The sequence below is a fragment of the Podarcis pityusensis genome (genome assembly GCF_964106645.2).
Source record: "Podarcis pityusensis genome assembly, chromosome: 5".
Classification (NCBI taxonomy): domain Eukaryota; kingdom Metazoa; phylum Chordata; class Lepidosauria; order Squamata; family Lacertidae; genus Podarcis; species Podarcis pityusensis.
In genome coordinates, this window is record NC_138032.1 from 10,429,849 (window position 1) to 10,449,888 (window position 20,040).

Here is a 20,040-nt window from a genome sequence, read left to right on the forward strand (position 1 = left end):
TCTACTCATGTAAAAACACCAGGCAGGCCCCGCAAATAACCCAGAGATGCATTTTAAATAAAGGGACACATTCTACTCATGTAAAAACACGCTGATTCCCGGACCATCCGTGGGCCGGATTGAGAAGGCTATTGGGCCAGATCTGGCCCCCAGGCCTTAGTTTGCCTACCCTTGTGTTATGTCATGGCACTTTATTTGCCTGGCAAATACTTTTCATTTTCACTTAGGCTAGCCTAAAGATAGGACGCGTGCCAAAAACACTGATAAGTCTTGACGTTTCTTTGGAAGTTGCCACTTAAGTTATAAAGAAAAATGGTTGAGGTGGGGAGAAATGACTCTTGAAATGTCTACCCTCATTATTTCTTCCCCGTGCAAACAATTAGAAACAGCCAGAACACACTTCGTTTGCTCTGAGGAAACTTTTGGATTTAGTGGAAGAGTGCCACGTCCCTGGAGGCAAAATCTGTAAATGCTCGAGTAAAGACATTCCCTCTGCTTCAGTAAATTTTGAGACTTGCTGGGTTATTGGTTGAATAAACCCCCTGTGAGGAGCGCTGGAAATTTTTCTGAATAAATCTTGAATTCTACACACACCCCTGAGTGATTGTAAAAGGCACTGTTCTCTAATGAGTCCTCAAATGTCTCGGGGTTTGCGAGAGGCAATTTTCACTTGGGGATGTTTATATGGGAAACGATTCACAAATGGGATCAAATGAATGAATGAATGAATGAATGAATGAATAAAATAGGTTGCCATGAGTAGCTGTGGCATGTAGTCTGAGGGGTGTGTCCGGAGATCCCTTGCCTCACCCCAAGGCACAACTCTTGAAATCTGAACTGCAGATTCCAACGCGGGATGCAGCTTGCAGTTTTGCAAAGGGAGAAGTCCCAGGAAGTCAGGCCCCATTGGTCCATTGATCTCAGGAGTCTCTTCGATGACTGGCAATGCGCCTCCAAGGTTTCAGGCAGGGTTCTCTCCCAGCGCTACCTGGAAATGTTGCCAACGATTGAATCCTTTGTGTACAAAGCAGGTACTATGGCCCTTACCCTCTGAAATCAGGCACTGCACTTCCCTCACGCAGCCCTGCCAGATGTGCTGCACTGCGTGCATTCATGTTTGTGCCAGCACTGCACATGAATAAAGTGCCCACCCGTCCTTTGGATGGCTCGGACACTTCTCCCAAGGGTCAGTTGACCTTCTAGGATGCACTGAGTCCTCAGTTTCTTGCTGCCTTGGCCACACCAGCTCTTCTTCCGCCCCAAGGTCTGCTGCAGCAGTGCTTCAGCCCAGGTCCAAAGAAAAGAAAAAGTTGCCGTTGTTTCCCAAAGAGAAACACAGTCCCATAGAGAGAACTATAAGGGCTTCTTCACATAGTTTGTTGAGGTGACAGCTCTCTTGCGATAAGGATTTTGCAATGCTTGTTTCCATTATCAGGCGGTGCATTTGTTCGATCTAGCAATCTGCGATTGGCGTTTTACTTCCCCCATCTTATCCTGATGTGACTCAGCCCAAAGATACTGTTCCTTGAAGAATGACTCACCTGGAAGAGCAGCAGAGAGGGGACTTTCATTGTTCAAGCTAGGAATGAGCTCACAATTGCAGGCGCATCCTACCAGTATTGGATCAGGTCAAAGGTCCATCTCGTCCTGCATCCGGTTTCCATTGTGGCCAACAGCAGAACTTAGGACCAGACTGCAACAGTGCTCTCCCCACTTAATAATTGTGTGGGCACCAAGTAGGTGACCCCTGACGTACCCTGGCTGTCTGCAGTTCTCCGTGGTTTTAGGCAGGGGTCTGTTGCAGCTGTCCCTGGAGTTGGCATGGATTCTGTAAGTGAAGTGTAAGGAACTTATCCACACTTCTTGTTGTCCCGCTGCTTTCCCCCAGGGAAAGCTGCTGTTTCGCTCTCAATCGGAACAAATGGCAATTTGGGTTTCCACCGGATTGCCATTTGTTCTGATCTGTCACTAAAGAGTGGGTTTTCCCTTGGAAATGAGTGGGGCAAGGGGGAAACCACTCAGACCCATGCCTAGAAAGTGCGAGCCAAGCAGAAAACTGCTCGGACCTGTGCTTTCTAGGTGCAGCACAAATGAAGGTGTGAATGAGCCCTGAATGTAGCTCTTGGTTTCCTGTATTCTTTTGAAAGAAAGTACTTCTTCAAAAAGGGACGCGGGTGGCGCTGTGGGTTAAACCACAGAGCCTAGCACTTGCCGATCAGAACGTCGGCGGTTCGAATCCCCGCAATGGGATGAGCTCCCGTTGCTCAGTCCCTGCTCCTGACAACCTAGCAGTTCGAAAGCACGTCAAAGTGCAAGTAGATAAATAGGTACCACTCCAGCGGGAAGGTAAATGGTGTTTCCGTGCGCTGCTCTGGTTCGCCAGAAGCGGCTTAGTCATGCTGGCCACATGACCCGGAAGCTGTATGCCAGCTCCCTCGGCCAATAAAGCGAGATGAGCGCCGCAACCCCAGAGTCGGTCACAACTGGACCTAATGGTCAGGAGTCCCTTTACCTTTACTTACTTCTTCAAAAGGAAAGCACTTTTCCATGCAGTGTATTGCTAAATTATGGAATTCGCTCCTACAGGAGGCAGTGATGGCTGCAACATGAATGATGATGAGGATAAATTATATGACTCCCATCTGACTGTGCTGCCCCAGCCACTCTGGGTGGCTGCCAACAAATTAAACCCATTAAGCACAGTAAAATACCAAACATTTAAAGCTTCCCTATATGGGGCTGCCTTCAGATGTTTTCGAAAAGTCAAATAGTTGTTTATTTCCTTGACATCTGGCGGGAGGGCGTCCCAAGGGTGGGAGTGACTACCCAGAAGGCCCTCTGCCTGGTTCCCTGTAGCTTCACTTCTCGCAGTGAGGGAACCACCATGTAAAGGTAAAGGACTTGTGGACAGTTAAGTCCAGTCGAATTCATCTGTGGGGTGCTGCGCTCATCTCCACTTTCAGGCTGAGAAAGCTGGTGTTTGTCCGCAGAGAGCTTTCCAGGTCATGTGGCCAGCATGACCACATAACTAAACTGCTTCTGGCACAACGGAACACAATGATGGAAACCAGAGTGCACGGAAACGCCGTTTACCTCCCCGTCGCAGCGGTACCTATTTATCTACACGTGCTGGCATGCTTTCGAACTGTTAGGTTGGCAGGAACTGAGACGGAACAACAACAACAACAATTTATTCTTCATTCCCCAGCCAGTCTGGGTGGCTTCCAACAGAATATTAAAATACAATAGTCTATTAAACATTAAAAGCTTCCCTAATGGGAGCTCACCCCGTGGTGCAGACTTGAACGGCCGTCCTTCCGAATGGCAAGCCCAAGGGGCTCAGTGGTTTCGATCACAGTGCCACCCATGTCCCCTGAGGGAACCGCCAGAAGGCTCTTGGTGCTGAATCTCAGTGTCCAGGCTGGACAATAGGGGTGGAGATGCTCCTTCAGGTATGCGGGGCCTTTAAAAACAATTAGACAAATTCATGGAGGAAAAGGCTACCCCTGGCTACTAGCCATGATGGCTATACTGTGCCTCCACAGACAGAGACAGTAATACTTCTGGTCGCAGGAGGAGAGAGGGCTCTTGTGTTCGAATCCTGCTTGCAGGCATCTGACTGGCCACTGTGAGAACAGGATGCTGGCCTAGATGGGCCATTGTCCTCATCTAGCAGGGATCTACTTGTGTTCTTATATATCTGCTTTTCAAATGCTTTTTTCTTAAGTAATACGGCAAGGACCTCCAAATCACAAGGTCTTGGTGGCTGACATTAAAAAAAACAAATAAAAATAAACCTACTTTGTTATAAATCCCAATTTGTATCCCACAGCAAGTAGTTTATTAGTGTTGATTTTCTCAGGAGCTGACATTGCTCCATCCACTGTGGCCTGCAAAGGAATAATGAAACACATGCAAGGGTTCCCTGCTTGGGTATCATTTTTCTTTTGCGGAACAGATGACACCTGGGATATAGGAGGTCAGTTTAATGAGAGTAAATGAGATGGGGGAAAGCGAAGAAAGGTGTCGCCATTATTTTTGACAAATAGCATCAGGGATTTAGCTCATTTGTGACTCTTTATTTTAGAGTGTGCAGAATTAAAATTGCTAAAAATAAATAGATAAAATGTGGTCCAGCTAGCTTGCTCAATTACTTCCCTTCCTGATAACCATCCTTCACTGTTGAAAGACTTCAGTTAACCGATAAGATATTAATCACTAGACGGCAAGATCCCTATAGGGATTGCTTGCTGCTATAGATCCAGTGTCTCCTTTTACGCATACCCACACTGACATTGCTGAGGATTATTGTAGTACCCAGAATGCAGAGGGTGCTTTATAGAGCAATGTAAAGAAAATATAGGTCCCTGCCCTGAGCAGCCTACAGCTGAAATTTAGATTTTCCCTAATCATGATAACATAGCTAGATTCTGCACATGGAAAGTCCATATGTTAGGGATAGGGTTTTATTTATTACACTCATAATCCCCCTTGATTTCCCCGGCCCCTTGTTCTTGATTTCTTTGTGGAAGGGGTGTTTTCATATGTGGGAACATGTATTTATTTACTTAAATAAGATGTATAGCATTTATAACCCACATGTTCCTCCAAAGAGCTCAAGGTGGTGCACATGGCTTCCATCTCCCCGTTTCATCTTCACAACAACCCTGTGAGTTAGGTTAGGCTGAGAGACAGTGACTGGCCCAAGGTCAGCCGGTGAGCTTCATGGCTGAGTGGGGGATTTCATCCCTGGTCTCTCCCAGGTCCTAGTCCGACACTCTAAGCACTACACCACAGTGGCTTCATGTCCCCTCCGCCTGCACTGTGAAATCGTACTTGGTCCATGAACTATTCCATATGCTTTACCTGTATGCTTAAATTGGATTTGAGGCAGCAGAGATGAAAGGATACCTTTGTAGCTACCAAAGACCACATCAGCTGCTCAGGAACTGGCTCTCTCTATATAAACCTACCCAGACCCTAAGATCATCATCTGAGTACCTTCTTAGTGTGCCTCCTCCATGAGAGGTCCAGAGGGTGGCAACATGAGAACTGGCCTTTTCTGTGGTGGCTCCTTGTTGATGGAATACTCTCCCCAGAGAGGCTTTCTTGGCACCTTCAATATGCTCCTTTATGTACCAGGCGAAAACACTCCTTTTCAGCCAGGCCTTAGGCTGATTAACATCCACTATCTCTTTAAATGGGAGACAGGGTTATTGGTTTGTCTTTGTTCTTATTTTTATTGTGTGTTTTGTGGGTTTTATATTGTATTTTTACATTGTGAACCACCCTGAGATGGGTGGCATATGGGTGGCATATGAATTTAATACATGCATACATAACCCAAAGAGGGTTATCAAAGGCTCTCTGCTCATCTTCCTTTCTACTTCAGCCTCAGAGTTTGTGTCCAACAGACAATCTTTCCTCGTCTGCAGGAGGAAGCATTGCAGAGCAAAAGCTCTGCAATGATGAAGGTGAAATATACTGGACAGACCTTATTAAAATGATCAGCAGCACCTGCCACTCAGCTGTCCCATTACTGTCAGGGCTCAGCAAGAAGCAAATGCAGCGCTGCACATTACACGAGGCTGTTGCTGTGCGAGACAACTTGCATTGCCTGCCTGTTCCTCCAGCCCTTCCTCTCCTACACACACAGACACACAACCCACCGATTCAGTGTAATAATAAACAGCACTGTCAGACAGACATCATATGTGCATTCTCCATAGTTCTGGTTCCTGTTCAGATGGGCATCCGAAATCCCAAGCCTCTTTCTATGACAGAAGAAATCTGGCGGACGACAGCCTTTTTGCATTCCATTGAAGAGAAATGGTGGCGTGCAAATTCCCAGGTCTGCTTGGGGCATTTGGAACAATTCCTATTGTTGGTATTGAGCTGGGCAATATTTGGATTGCCCTGCGTTATTTATTTAGCTGGAAGAAGACACTAGTTTGTTTATTCCCCACCTCTCTCTCTTGGAGACTTGAAGGAGGTGGGTTAAAGGTGGTGACTGCTGGTGATGGGTACCTTTGTATGGTTTGACAGGTCTTTGTATTGCTTCAAAGACTACCTTGATCAGAGACAACAAGGGGTGCACCCCATGGGAAGTGACGCCTCTTCCAACAGCCACCTGTCCCTTGTCTTAATATTGTAGGCCACTTCTATGACTGAAGAACAAAGTAATATGTAGGGGTGACTGGGTGCAATGACTGCAGTGACTGGGTGGCGGGGGCTGAAGCTTTCCAGGGGGAAATGAGATCATTCTTACTGCAGGTTTGTGACTAAATAAATAGCCTCTTCCTCTATGGCAAGTAGGGATGCTTGATAATTTCATTTGATCCAGGCTGCATCTACAGTGGTGCCTCGCAAGACGAAATTAATTCGTTCTGCGAGTTTTTTCGTCTTGCGAATTTTTCGTCTTGCGAAGCACAGTTTCCCATAGGAATTCATTGAAAATTCAAAAGGAAACAAACTTGCAAGACGTTTTCGTCTTGCGAAGCAAGCCCATAGGGGAATTTGTCTTGCGAAGCAACTCAAAAAACGAAAAACTCTTTCGTCTTGCGAGGCATTCGTCTTGCGAGGTACCACTGTATAGTGTCCCAATCAAGGGAAGTCATAGTACACCTCTAGTCTGCCTTAGTCAGACCACACCTGAACTGCTGTGTCCAGTTCTAGGTGCCACCATTTAAGAAGGATACTGACCAGCTTGAACGTGTGCAGAGGAGGTTGACCAAGAAACTAAAGGTTCTACAAGCCAAGCCTTATGAAGAACGGTTGAGGGAGTTGGGTATGTTTAGCCTGGGAAAGAGGAGTCTGAGAGAAATATGACAGCCATCTTCAAATATCTCAAGAAATGTCACAAGGAAGATGGAGCAAGCTGTTTGTCTCCTGCTCTGGAGGGTAGGACTTGAACTTCAAGTTACAAGAAAGGAGATTCTTACTAAACATCAGGAAGAATTTTCTCACAGTAAGAGCTGTTCGACAGTGGAACGGACTCCCTTTGGAGTTTGTGGACTCCACTTCCTTGGAGGTTTTTAAGCAGAATTTGGGTGGCCATCTGTCATGGATGCTTTAACTGATATTCCGGCATTGCCTGTATTTGAACTGGTTGTTGTTGTTTGGCATGTGTCACAAGTGAGTTTTTAGGCTTTCGTTTTCTTCCGGCTTTTCATATTTCATTTTAACGTTTGCGTTATATTTGCAAGTTGCTTTGGGTTGCCTTTTGTAAAAAATAAAAATGCAACTTAAAATGTAATAATAAACACATAGCTTCCCTTCTGCACGCCTAAGAAATGCATTTCCATTGCAATATATCATTCCCTTTAATAGAAAACTTCGATGGCGAGTGCTGACAGGAAAGGAGCTAAAAACAAACGAACAAACAAGCCAAATTGTAGGGAGGAAAGGAAAGAAGCTGTGCTGCAATCACGGCTAATGGTGAGTTCTGGAAACTGTTGTACAATGTCTAATCCCCCGGGAGAAATTCTGTGAAATGTGCCCCGTCAATTTCCCTGTCCAAAAGCAGAGTGGCAGAGTTTTGAGAGGCCGTTTTTACACAGCAGTCTTCCTCTCATTCTCACTCCATATTTAATCCAGCTGCTCCCACCAAGCTGCCCTGTCTCGTTTCCTTATTGTGTCTATTCATTCACATATTGCCCTGTTATTCAGAATATTAAACCCATAATTCAAGCTTGCCTTCTTTTCCCCACTCATTGCTTATCTCATGAAGAAGCTAGTAGTACACATGCCAGAAGCAGAATTATGTGCTTCGATCCCTGATGAAAAATTTGGAGTTTCCGAAATGAAATAGGTGACTTTGTTCCAAGGCTGCCACAGCTAATATAACACAAAAAGTTATTCAAAATGCAAGATAAATATACTTTCCAACCTCAGCCATAGCCATCTGGCACCTCGGAATTTAAAAACAAAACAGAGCACTCAGGTTCTCAGGAGATACTCTGTTTCTCGCACAAAAAACAGAATAAAAACACACAGAAGTGTAAAAACATTCAGGCCATTAGTACCAGCCTCCTGCTTAAAGACATAACACTGAATAGCTCCCCCAACCCGCAAAAAAATAATAATCTAATATTTTTTATTCTTTGAGGGAGCAATCCTATGCCCAGGAAGCTGGCATTAAGCAAGTTTGTGTAAGTTAAGCAAGCATAAAGTTACACCAGATCCAAACCCCATTCAGCAGCGGGGCTGCTGCTCTGCTTAAGTCTGGCAAAAGGAAAACAAGTGCTTAGTGTCAGGTCTCCAGGTCACATGACTGGAGTCAACCTAAGTCCCGCCTCTCTGCATTCTTGTGTGCATTGTCCCATTCCACCCCCATTCTGTCTTCTTCCAGGTGCAAAGGGACCTGAGTGTCGACAATTGTGCATCCATTGGACATGCCTAAAATGGTTGTCACCTCTACTGGGGGAGGGTTTTAATGGGTTATTGGGCTGTTGCTTTTATTTTGATTATGTATTTTGTGCTTTTATATTTTGATTTTCTTCTGTGAACTGCCCTGAGACCTCTGGGTATACAGCGGTATATAAATTCTATAATAATAATAATAATAATAATAATAATAATAATAATAATAAAACAACAACAACAATGCTCTTTTCAGCAGCTGATTTTTGTTTAGGCAAAACCTATCCAGACACGTTGACGTGTTTTCATCTGGATTTAGCTTATTGTTGATTTTAATGATTTTCTGAATGTTTAAAATAGTTGCTGCCCTTTTTCACTTATATTGTTTCATTCTTCTTGTAAACTGCTTTGAGATTTTATTACAATCAAGCGGTATATAAAATTCATGCAGTAAATATATCAGTAAGTAGATGGACCAGTGAGAAGCGTAAGAATGTGGGAAAGTTCACAAGGGAATCTGTTACTTGTCTAGTAAGAACTCCAGCTGACACAGGAATGGCTCAGTGTAGCCAACAAGCGCTGAGCTCATCTATATTTTACACCCCAACGAGATGGTAACAGTTCTGGGCTGTTCCTCCAACAAAAGCGCCCTGCAGGGGAGCAAAATAACACATCATGGAAACAGCTATAGTCAACTTTTCTTGCTGCTGTGTGTGTCATTACATGCAGGGAATTAATGTTGTTTCGGGAGGCAGTTCAATTAAAAAAGCACAGAATTCAAGTCACGGCTGCAAAGGAAGGGGCCTCCTGATTCTTCCTACCATTTTCTTTGGTTTAACTTTCCTGCTCCTGACATTATATAGCAACAAACAGATTGAATTCAATGGGATTTACTTGATTGCCCTGTGGAGAACCTTCTATCTGTACCTTGATTTGTATTGGAGTCAGTCAGTTGGTGGAACTCAATGGGTGTTTGGTTCCTTCAGCCTTTGCTGAGTCCCTGTTAAAATTCGTTACCAACCATGAGGTTTTCCTCCCCTGAGTGCAGAGCTGCACTTTTTTTAAAAAAAATAATTTTTATTGAATGATTTTATGTTACAAAAGATTACAGCCATACTACCACTAAATATAATTGAGAAATAAAAATTACATACATCAATATTTAGTTTGTTATTTGTTATTTACCATCTTATTTCCTCCCAATCATTCCATACAAAACACACATATGTACAGACACACAGACACACAAAAATGATAATAATGAAAGTAAATATTTTTCCTCTTTTATCCTACAAAATCTTTTCTTCAATTTTGACTTCCTGTCAAGTCCCTTTGCATATGTTTTATCTTACAATCAAATGTACACAAAACAATAAACCTTTCTATATAAATTTTCCAATACATTCTGAAAACATAATAAATCCTTAATTGTCATCCACCTCCTTTTACTTCCTTTGTCACTCAAATGCTAGCACGGAGTCAAAACTATTATTGTATTTTTGAACATATCTTCTATAACCATCCCATTTTCCTGCAAGTTTTTGCTTTGAGTTTCCTCTGAGTTTGCTAGTCAGTTGAGCCAGCTCCACCAATTCCTGTAATTTGATTTGCCAATCTGTTATTTTTGGAGCCTCGTGATCTTCCCATCCCTTGGCCACAAGTATTCGAGCCACTGTGGTTTCATACAAGAATACCTCTCTTAGATTTTTTTGGGATCTCTTTATCTAAAATACCGGTACTTAATAGAAATGCCTCCGGTTTTTTAGTAAAAGTTATCCCTATCATCTTTTTTAATTCATCGTATATTCCCCCCCCCCCAAAAAAAAATCTCCACTTGGCATGCATAGGAGAGCGTTGGCGATCCATAAATGTTTCTAATTTCTACAAAAAAAAATTGTTAAATGTTTTTATTGAAAGTTTTCAATATCGGGTACAATAAAAGCCAAACAACTAATCTAAAAGAAGAAAAAGACACTGAAAAGTCAAAATAAGAGGAAAAAACAAAAAAATAAAGAAGCAAGAGAGAGGAGAAGCTATAAAAACCCTCTACCACATTTGTCTCAGATTCTTTATCCAGCTACAGAAAAGTAGACCTGGGAACTTCTGTTTCTTCCCACAGCCTTCTACCCTGGGGGATCCTTTCTATCTGGTCTCCCACACAGGGACAAGAATATTTTCTATATGCTAAAGAGAGGGAGAAAATATAAACAGGCCTGCTCCGGAGCTTTCAAAGCATGGTGCGATAATGTAAATAAAATAGTGGCTATTCTGACCCCGGCAACAAAATGCACACTGAAAAGCGTATTGTTCCCCACAGCTAGGGGAGAAAAATTGGCTTTGCTGCAATAAAGGTAAATTGAAAATGAATCGACTCTTGCTTCCTAATGTCTTCAGCTTGTAGATCATTTACTTGTGACAATGCATTAAGAAAAAAGGAGACTTTGTCAGGGCTGTCTTGGATCTGTGGCACGGTGTAATAAATGCCCTGCATTTTGAAATTCTGGCATCAGAGCTATAAATGAACCCATGAGGAAAATAATCACGTTGCTTCCTGCTCCGAAAATATTCTCCTTTATTGTGAGGAGGCTGAGGCTTAATAACAGAAAGGAAATCGATTGCTTCTAGTAAACTGGGATATGCAGAGAAGCCGCATCCCAGAGAGTTCACCTTGTAATTGTATTTGAACTATAGCAAAGGGGAGAGTACATAGAAACTTCGCAGCTGCTTTATAGCAAGGCCATTATAGCACTGGTCCATCAATCTCAGTACTGTAGATACTGGCTGGCAACAGCTCTCCTGGGTCTGAGATGGGACATTCCAAGTCCTACCCTGGAGATGCTAGGGTGAGTTGTGGGACTATCAGCATGCAAAGCAGATGTTCTACCACTGAGCTGCAACCCTTTCCTTGAGTGTTGGGCATCACGCAATGAACTCTACGTGGGACTACCTTTGAAGGTGACCCGGAAACTACAATTAATCCAGAATGCGGCAGCTAGACTGGTGACTGGGAGTGGCTGCCGGGACCATATAACACTGGTCCTGAGAGATCTGCATTGGCTCCCAGTACGTTTCTGAGCACAATTCAAAGTGTTGGTGCTGACCTTTAAAGCCCTAAACAGCCTCGGTCCAATATATCTGAAGGAGCGTCTCCACCCCCATCGTTCAGCCCGGACACTGAGATCCAGCATCGAGGGCCTTCTGGCGGTTCCCTCATTGTGAGAAGTGAGGTTACAGGGAACCAGACAGAGGGCCTTCTCGGTAGTGGCGCCCGCCCTGTGGAACGCCCTCCCACCAGATGTCAAAGAGAACAACAACTACCAGACTTTTAGAAGACATCTGAAGGCAGCCCTGTTTAGGGAAGCTTTTAATATTTATGCTGTATTGTTTTTAACATTTGATTGGGAGCCACCCAGAGTGGCTGGGGAAACTCAGCCAGATGGGCAGGGTATTAATCATCATCATCATCATCATCATCATCACTTCTTGAAATTACGTGAAACAGGGCATGTAAACATCACCCATCCCCATGACATTGCAAGTTGCTAGCCTCTTCACCTCCACCCCCCAAACTCCATTCCATTCTCAGACTTGTCCTCTTAATGGAGATTCAAAGCTGCTTAGTCATGGATCATGTTGCTTTGGTTGTTTATGGTAGATGCAGGGCCATAGCTGCCAACTTTTCCCTTTTTTAAAGGGAAATTCCCTTATTCCGAATAGGATTCCTCGCAAGAAAAGGGGAAAGTTTGCCTGCTATGCGCAGGGCTTTATTTAGGTTTGATGAGGCCCTAAGCTACTGAATGTAATGGGGCCCTTATATGTCCAGCTGTCCTTTGTCAACAACAAATTGTCACTTTTTTTTGTGCTGAATATATGCTATACGGTCATTTATGAACCTAATAGGTATCTAAAGCCATTTGCACATAACAAAATATGTATTTTATCAAAGTAATTGTTGAACTGAAATACAGTTAAGAAGTACTGTATATTAATAGTGAAATACAACTAAGAAGTATATAAATGGTGAAATAATTACAGTCATACCTCGGGTTGAAGTTACTTCAGGTTGAGCGCTTTTGGGTTGCGCTCCACGGCAACCTGGAAGTAATGGAACGCGTTACTTCTGGGTTTCGCTGCTCACGCATGCACAGACTGTCAAAATGACGTCACGCGCATGCGCGGAAGCGACAAATCGTGACCCATGGGTTGCGTTTGCTTCAGGATGCAAATGGGGCTCCGGAACGGATCCTGTTCGTATCCAGAGGTACCACTGTATTAAGCTCTAACTTAAAATGATTTTTATTCATAACAAACTTAATAATGCAAACACATTTGCATTTGGCAATAACAAAAGTTCCTTTAGAAACACAATTTACAAAGACTCATAATTTGGGGGGGGGGCAAGAGAGTGGGGCCCTAGGCTATAGCTTGTTTAGCTTATACATAAATCTGACACTGGGCACACATAGTAAATCTGTTAGATAATGGGAATAATACTGGTTTGAGGTTCCAGATTTGAATCCTGGGGGGTTTCCAGAAACAGCACAGCTCCCACCCAAAACACTGGAGAATGGGGACCAATACCTATTGCCGGGAAGAGTTTGTCCAGAATAAAGTCTTCAGATAATGAACTCCCTGATCACAGTGATCAAAACAACCTCAATTTACCAAGGCCATCAAAAACTAACTAGATTTTTTTAATTAAAAAAATTACACCTGTTCTAGAAGATGCTCATACTCAAGCTTTGGCAAGTTACCAGTGAAAGGAAATTCTATGGTTGAGTATCAGCCACCAAGGCTACCTTTCTGTATGCCTGTGTAGCCTTGACTTGATGCACTCAAAGTGTGTCCCCAGCCAGTGCCAGTTTGTGATGGAGCCTAAGGATGGAGGTAGCATTGTCAAATATCTTTTAGGCCCAGAATGTCTAGGGAGGCAGGTATGAGGGAGAAGGATCACCGGCTTCGTTGTTACAAGGAGTTTAGCTAGGAAATTAACTGTGGGTTTTCTGTGGGTTTTTTACTGATTCATTGCCACGCTTTTGCAGTAGCTACTTATCACTCAGTTGCATTCATAATCCGAGAAACTACACAAGACTGAACATCAATGCACTTTCAGGCATAGTTCCTTCTATCAAGTGGATGCAAATTGTATTAGTTCTTACTTGTTTTAAAAATACCTTCTTTTGAACCAGATGGCACATTTATAGATATGCTATTTTTATGTAACGCTAATACTTTCAGTACTAGGTTATTTAAACATTTCTCCCATTATGAGTCATTGCATGAAGCGGTGCTTTTAATAATCATCATCATCATCATCATCATCATCATCTCCCACTGTCCTAGGTATGTAACACAATACCTTGGGGCTAAGATAAACAATGATTTCATATTACCAGCGGCTCATCAGAATTGGAAACACTTTCAAAGTAATGCATGCAATGCGTCTGCTGCGTAATCAGTTCCCAAACCAAGCGGGGTTGGGGGTGGGGAGGTAGAAGGTCCCATAATGAAATCTGCAAACGTCATCCACTGACTTGCTCAATTTTAGCCAATCATGTCTTCCCTTATTAGAATAGTAGCCCCCCATACTACGCCACTGATTGGATGTCCCCCAAGTTGTAGTATTATTGGGGAGGGGCTTATCACTGTTCACTTTCTTCACAGAATGCATAATTTTATATACCTCTTTCATGCTCCCTCTCGCTTTCCTTTTCTCTAAAGTCCATCACAATACAGGTATGCTCACATGTGGGGAAGGCCAAAGATATGCTTCTTTCAATAAAATGTTTTTTTTGTGGTTGTTCCTTTCCTTTCCATACAGTCATAGGTCTCTGGTACCATTAACCTTGTAACATGTCAAAAACGGCTATATTGTGATCTCTTTTAAGCAGAAAGATCGTTAGCCTTAGTACCCTTTTGAATATTAATAAAAGTGACAGGTGGCTTGCAGAGCAGGAGATCAGATAAAAGAAGAAGCCAGCAGCAACTAAGGAGCCCATTGAGGAAAATACCTGTCTAACCAAGGGAAAAAAGGACTCTACCTGCCTGAAAATAGATGAGCACAGAAGTAATGCCATGTTAATCATGGGCGGTGGAGGGAGATATACAGAGAAGATAGATGTGATGGTAACTTATTACTGAACCAGCTTCTTTTGTGGTGGTGACTGGTATTTTGCAGAATCATTTCCTCTAGTACCAATTTTCAGAGTGAGTGACGATCCTTCTGTAGCAATAGCTGGCTTGAGAATGCTAAGTAGCTGTTGCGGGAAGTGGAGGGGAATGGAAGAATGAAACCTTTTTTGTTGCAGCTGGTCCAACTTGTGCTACGTAATCCCTAAGCCTTAACATGCTGAGGGAGAGATGCTTTAGAGTGGTATCAACATCTTAAGCAGTTAAAAACTCCTTTAAGTTCATTTAAGGGAGATTGAGGATTTGGAGTGAAAAACAGAGAAAGCTGAGGTGTGTTAGGCAAAGAGAGAGTAAGTACCGTATTTTTTGCTCTATAAGACTCACTTTTTCCCTCCTAAAAAGTAAGGGGAAATGTGTGTGCGTCTTATGGAGCGAATGCAGGCTGCGCAGCTATCCCAGAAGCCAGAACAGCAAGAGGGATCACTGCTTTCGCTGCGCAGTGATCTCTCTTGCTGTTCTGGCTTATGAGATTCAGAATATTTTTTTTCTTGTTTTCCTCCTCCAAAAACTAGGTGTGTCTTGTGGTCTGGTGCGTCTTATAGAGCGAAAAATACGGTAATGAGTGGAGGTAGTTAAGAGCCTGGTAGAGACAGTGTAAATGAATTCAGGATTAATTTGTTGTTCAGTTTGTTTCAATAATCATTCCTATATGGTAATGACTGTCTCTGCTCTTCTACAAATGAAAAGGAAATTTGCACCAGTTTCTTGTTAGCCCTTGGACATGAGAATTATTTCACACAGGATAATGCTGATATATCTCGGATACATACTCTGCAGTGGTATTTGCAGAAGATCTAGAAATTTGTATTTTCTGCATCCTAGAAAGACGAGCTTTTATGTTCATCTCCCCAGTGTGGAGCCAGTGTGGTGTAGTGGTTAAGAGCGGTAGACTCGTAATCTGGGATTGCGTCCCCGCTCCTCCACATGCAGCTGCTGGGTGACCTTGGGCTGGTCACACTTCTTTGAAGTCTCTCAGCCTCACTCACCTCACAGATTGTTTGTTGTGGGGGAGGAAGGGAAAGGAGAATGTTAGCCGCTTTGAGACTCCTTCAGGTAGTGATAAAGCGGGATATCAAATCCAAACTCCTCCTCCTCCTCCTCCTCTTCTTCTTCTTCCCCACACCCCCAAAATGCAAGTTTTTAGCCATCAAGACTGCAAAAATATTTAAAATTTCAGCCCACCCTTCCTCCAATAAACTCAATGCAGCTTTCAGGGCTTGTTGTTGTTGTTTAGTCATTTAGTCGTGTCCGACTCTTCGTGACCCCATGGACCAGAGCACGCCAGGCACTCCTGTCTTCCACTGCCTCCCGCAGTTTGGTCAAACTCATACTGGTAGCTTCAAGAACACTATCCAACCATCTCGTCCCCTTCTCCTTGTGCCCTCCATCTTTCCCAACATCAGGGTCTTTTCCAGGGAGTCTTCTCTTCTCATGAGGTGGCCAAAGTATTGGAGCCTCAGCTTCAGGATCTGTCCTTCCAGTGAGCGCTCAGGGCTGATTTCCTTCAGAATGGATAGGTTTGATCTTCTTGGAGTCCATGGGACTCTCAAGAGTCCCCTACTGCACCACAATTCAAAAGCATAAATTATTCAGCCATCAGCCTTGCAGAAGCCCCGTGAGGTGGGTTCAACACAGACAGTAAGCATTTCTGGATGAGTTGGGATTTGAACTTATGTCACCTTGGACACTGATCCAATATCCCAGCCTAAAAGTAGCCATCATAGTGCCCGTCATCTCTGACTATTGTCCAATCTGACCAGGGCTAATGGGAGATGGTGGATTCCTACAGCATCTGAAGGGCACCAGGTTAGCCACACCACTCTGAGTAGGTTTTCGGTACACAGAAAAATAGATAGTGAATGGATGGCAAAATCAAGAAGCTGTAAGAAGGACTGGAGATAATTTCCAGTTGTCAAGGGAAGGACTTCAGTACCCTGGACAGCTCTTTGCTCATCCAGTGGCATCGACATAATTATTTTTAACATATCTTTTGTTATGTATACCTAGCAGTTTGCAAAATAATAAAGCTAAAACATGTGTAGCATTTGTTCCAACAGTCTTACAGTCTAAGACTGGGGTAAGCTACTGAGTGGCAAAGATAGCACAAGTTGGACATGAGCAAAAGTGGATGCTTTTCTGTCCCCAGCAGAAACAAAGCCTGGCACATGAGGCAGAGGGCCTCAAAGGAAACAAATCTGCTTATTTTGCAAATTTGCTTACTTTGCCTAATTTATGTAGGTCTCCAAATTTTTATCAGTGCAAACCCAATCCACGATGGTTGAGTTTTCTGAAAATGGGCTTCCATGACAGTGATATTTTTGGCCAAGGTGTTCGCCTGCATGCCACTGTTGCTTCAGTTCACAGCCTTTTCAGGTTTTTCAGTGCTTCAAAACAGCAGGTTGACAAGAAACAATGTCAGAACGAAAAAGGAGATCTACTGGATCAGGCAAAGTCCCACCTACTGAAGTATTTTCCTTCCTAAAGTGGCCAGCCAGATGACTTCAGGAGGCGTGAATCCAACACACATGTCCCTGGCACCTGGTATTCAGAGGGACTAGTTTACTTGAAGGATCACCTCACTCCACAGGAGTCCATTGAACTTTACAAATGCCACGTAATGTTTCTTCCACTTTTTCAAGAAATCAGCTCTTGAATGTGGCAGCACCTACAATTTGAAACTCCCGGATATTAGGCAGCCGCCTTCACTATATTGTTTTCAGGACCTGCTAAGAACACTTTCTGTTCCAGCAGCACTACCGAGGCACATAATTTTAGCATGAACTTTTAACAAGTGATTTTAGTGAGGATGAATGCTGGGGTTATTTTATATTTTAAAATACAGTGGTACCTCGGGTTACAGACACTTCAGGTTACATACGCTTCAGGTTACAGACTCCGCTAACCCAGAAATAGTACCTCAGGTTAAGAACTTTGCTTCAGGATAAGAACAGAAATCATGTGTCGGCAGCGCAGTGGCAGCGGGAGGCCCCATTAGCTAAAGTGGTGCTTCAGGTTAAGAACAGTTTCAGGTTAAGAATGGACCTCCAGAACGAATTAAGTACGTAACCAGAGGCACCACTGTACTTATGTAGCTTTTTTCTGATCTTTGTTTTTTATTGGGTTTTTTAAAGGGAAATTTTAGGTGTCTGTTGTAAGCTGCTTACAAGACTTTTGCTCTATTAATCAATATATATGTAAATCATGTCAAATAAAAATAAGAGATACACTACCTCAAAGCCTAGGTGTATATGAATCTCTGTCAAAATGGAAATAGCTTTTAATATCGCAAATCTTTAGCGCATCAAATTTAAAAAAAAAATTATCAAGGAGTTACTGCATTTGGAGGCGGCTGCTTCCCCAATGCAGAGAGGTGCTGGCAGTGTTCTAGATACCAACACTGTGGCCGTCTTACAGTCATAACGCCAGGAGCCTGAGATCAGCCACCGCTCTCTGAAACTCATTAGCTCGTCCTCTCCTTGGAAGGAGTTGTCGTAATGGGAATGTTCCAGTGATTTTCATGGAATTTATTTCCACAAAATGTACTTAGTGTCTGGAGAAACGAGCGCTACCTTTGATTAGTGTGTGTATTTTATAAAGCCTCACTTCAGGGCCTTGCTTGGGTTTTATGATCATGACAGAGTGCATGCCAAGGATGTTTCTGCAATGCCTTTCTGTTCCGTTATGTCTTCTGCTTATCAAATGGGTACCAGGTTCCTTTTTTCACCCCCGACATCTTAACTACATTTGCGTGCCTACAAACTGCAAGAGAAGCGGGGCCACCACACCTTTGTCATTCATCAGAAGTTCAAATGCCCGCAGGGAGCCAAAATGCAAAAGTCAGTAATTAAAACCGTGCAGTCTATTTTGCTGTTGTCTGAGTGTTTTGACTGAAACAAATGCCTTGCGCATTAAACGGTAATTGTATTTGCACCCGCATTTGGGGAATGGGGATCAGTGACAGGAAGATCGCTGGAGTGTTTTGGGAGCTGGTTTGGAATTTAACAAGGCAAAACACAGCACTCTGCCCTGTTCCCTTTTTATAAAAGCAGCATCTGTAATATCACTAGTGTAGAAGGGATGTTGGCAAATGAGCAGGGACCTCAGTGCCCCTTTCCTGAGTTTCCAAAGAACCACACAATCAGAGTGTATTGGTTGAAATTAAAGTTAACTGAGCCACCAAGAGAAAAGATGGGTTTAAGCAATTGCTTGAAATTAACTTTCCCATCGAAACTGCTTAATACACTTCCTAAAAAGCGGTATAAATGTGACCGCTAATACTTATTTGTTTCTTCCAATGGGGAGGAGGAGGAGGAGAACTATGTATACCACCTTGAGTTTCTTGGAAATAGGATATAAATGTAAAATAATAATAATAATAATAATAATAATAATAATAATAATAATAAACATTCCTATTTATGCAGGCATTTAATGTCTGAAACCTGCCGTTCCTGGCAATCCTGAAATCATTGGCTGAGAGAATGTGGTCGTTTTAAAACTTGTTTTAGAATGTTTTTAATAGTTCTGATGTGTTTGGCTCCCTGGGATCCTTTAAGAGGAAGGATGTGATATTTAATAATAATAATAATAATAATAATAATAATATAATTGCTGAAGAGCAACAACAGCAAAGGGCTTTTGCTTTCTTGTCTCTGGGGGCTACCCAGAGATGTGCAGGTAGCCACTGTTTGCATCAGGAGTCTGGACTAGATCTAAAGGTAAAGGGATCCCTGACCATTAGGTCCAGTTGCGGACGACTCTGGGGTTGCAGCACTCATCTCGCTTTATTGGCCGAGGGAGCCGGTGTACAGCTTCTGGGTCGTGTGGCCAGCATGACTAAGCTGCTTCTGGTGAACCAGAGCAGTGCACGGAAACACTGTTTACCTTCCCGCCGGAGCGGTACCTATTTATCTACTTGCACTTTGACGTGCTTTCGAACTGCTAGGTGGGCAGGAGCAGGGACCGAGCAATGGGAGCTCACCCCGTCGCAGGGATTCGAACCGGCGACCTTCGGATCGGCAAGCCCTAGGCTCTGTGGTTTAACCCACAGCGCCACCCGCATCTAATCCAGAAGAGCTCAGCTTATGTTCTTATGGCTGGTGTCACACAGGGAGGGATAGCTTGCCCTTCTCTGCTATAGGAGAAGCACAGTTAGATTTCCCCCCACCCCACACATTACAAGTAATGCTCCTTTGCTCTAGCTAACGATTTGCCAGCTTGGCAAATTTGAAATGGCCCTGGAAGACCCAGGTGCTAGCAAGGTCTTAAGCTCTTTCAGTGGAAACCATGGTATTCCCATGTGACTTGCTGCCCTGATCACCTGAGTGTTCTTTAAAAAGCACCTGCAGAATTTATAATGAGCAAGAAGGCAGCGGAGCCACACAGAGCCGTGTGCCAAGAGACCCAATTAGTTTCCAACGCAGCTGAAGAGCAGGATAGAGCCATATATAAAACCTTGGAGGAAATGTGAAAAGCAGTGGTCTGACACGT

At 43.4% G+C, this 20,040-nt stretch overlaps 1 protein-coding gene across 5 annotated transcripts in view; it reads left to right on the plus strand.

Annotated features, from left to right (window-relative positions):
* Positions 1-20,040, plus strand: part of PEX5L (peroxisomal biogenesis factor 5 like) — a 174,672-nt gene that overhangs the window by 60,362 nt on the left and 94,270 nt on the right. For 3 of the 5 annotated variants that reach the window (XM_081007976.1, XM_081007979.1, XM_081007977.1), the window contains exon 2: positions 7,330-7,437. The exons of the other annotated variants lie outside the window; for them this stretch is intronic. In XM_081007976.1, coding sequence (XP_080864102.1) covers positions 7,330-7,437 — 108 coding nt within the window. The remainder of the gene's footprint in view (positions 1-7,329; positions 7,438-20,040) is intronic. 5 annotated transcript variants of the gene reach the window in all.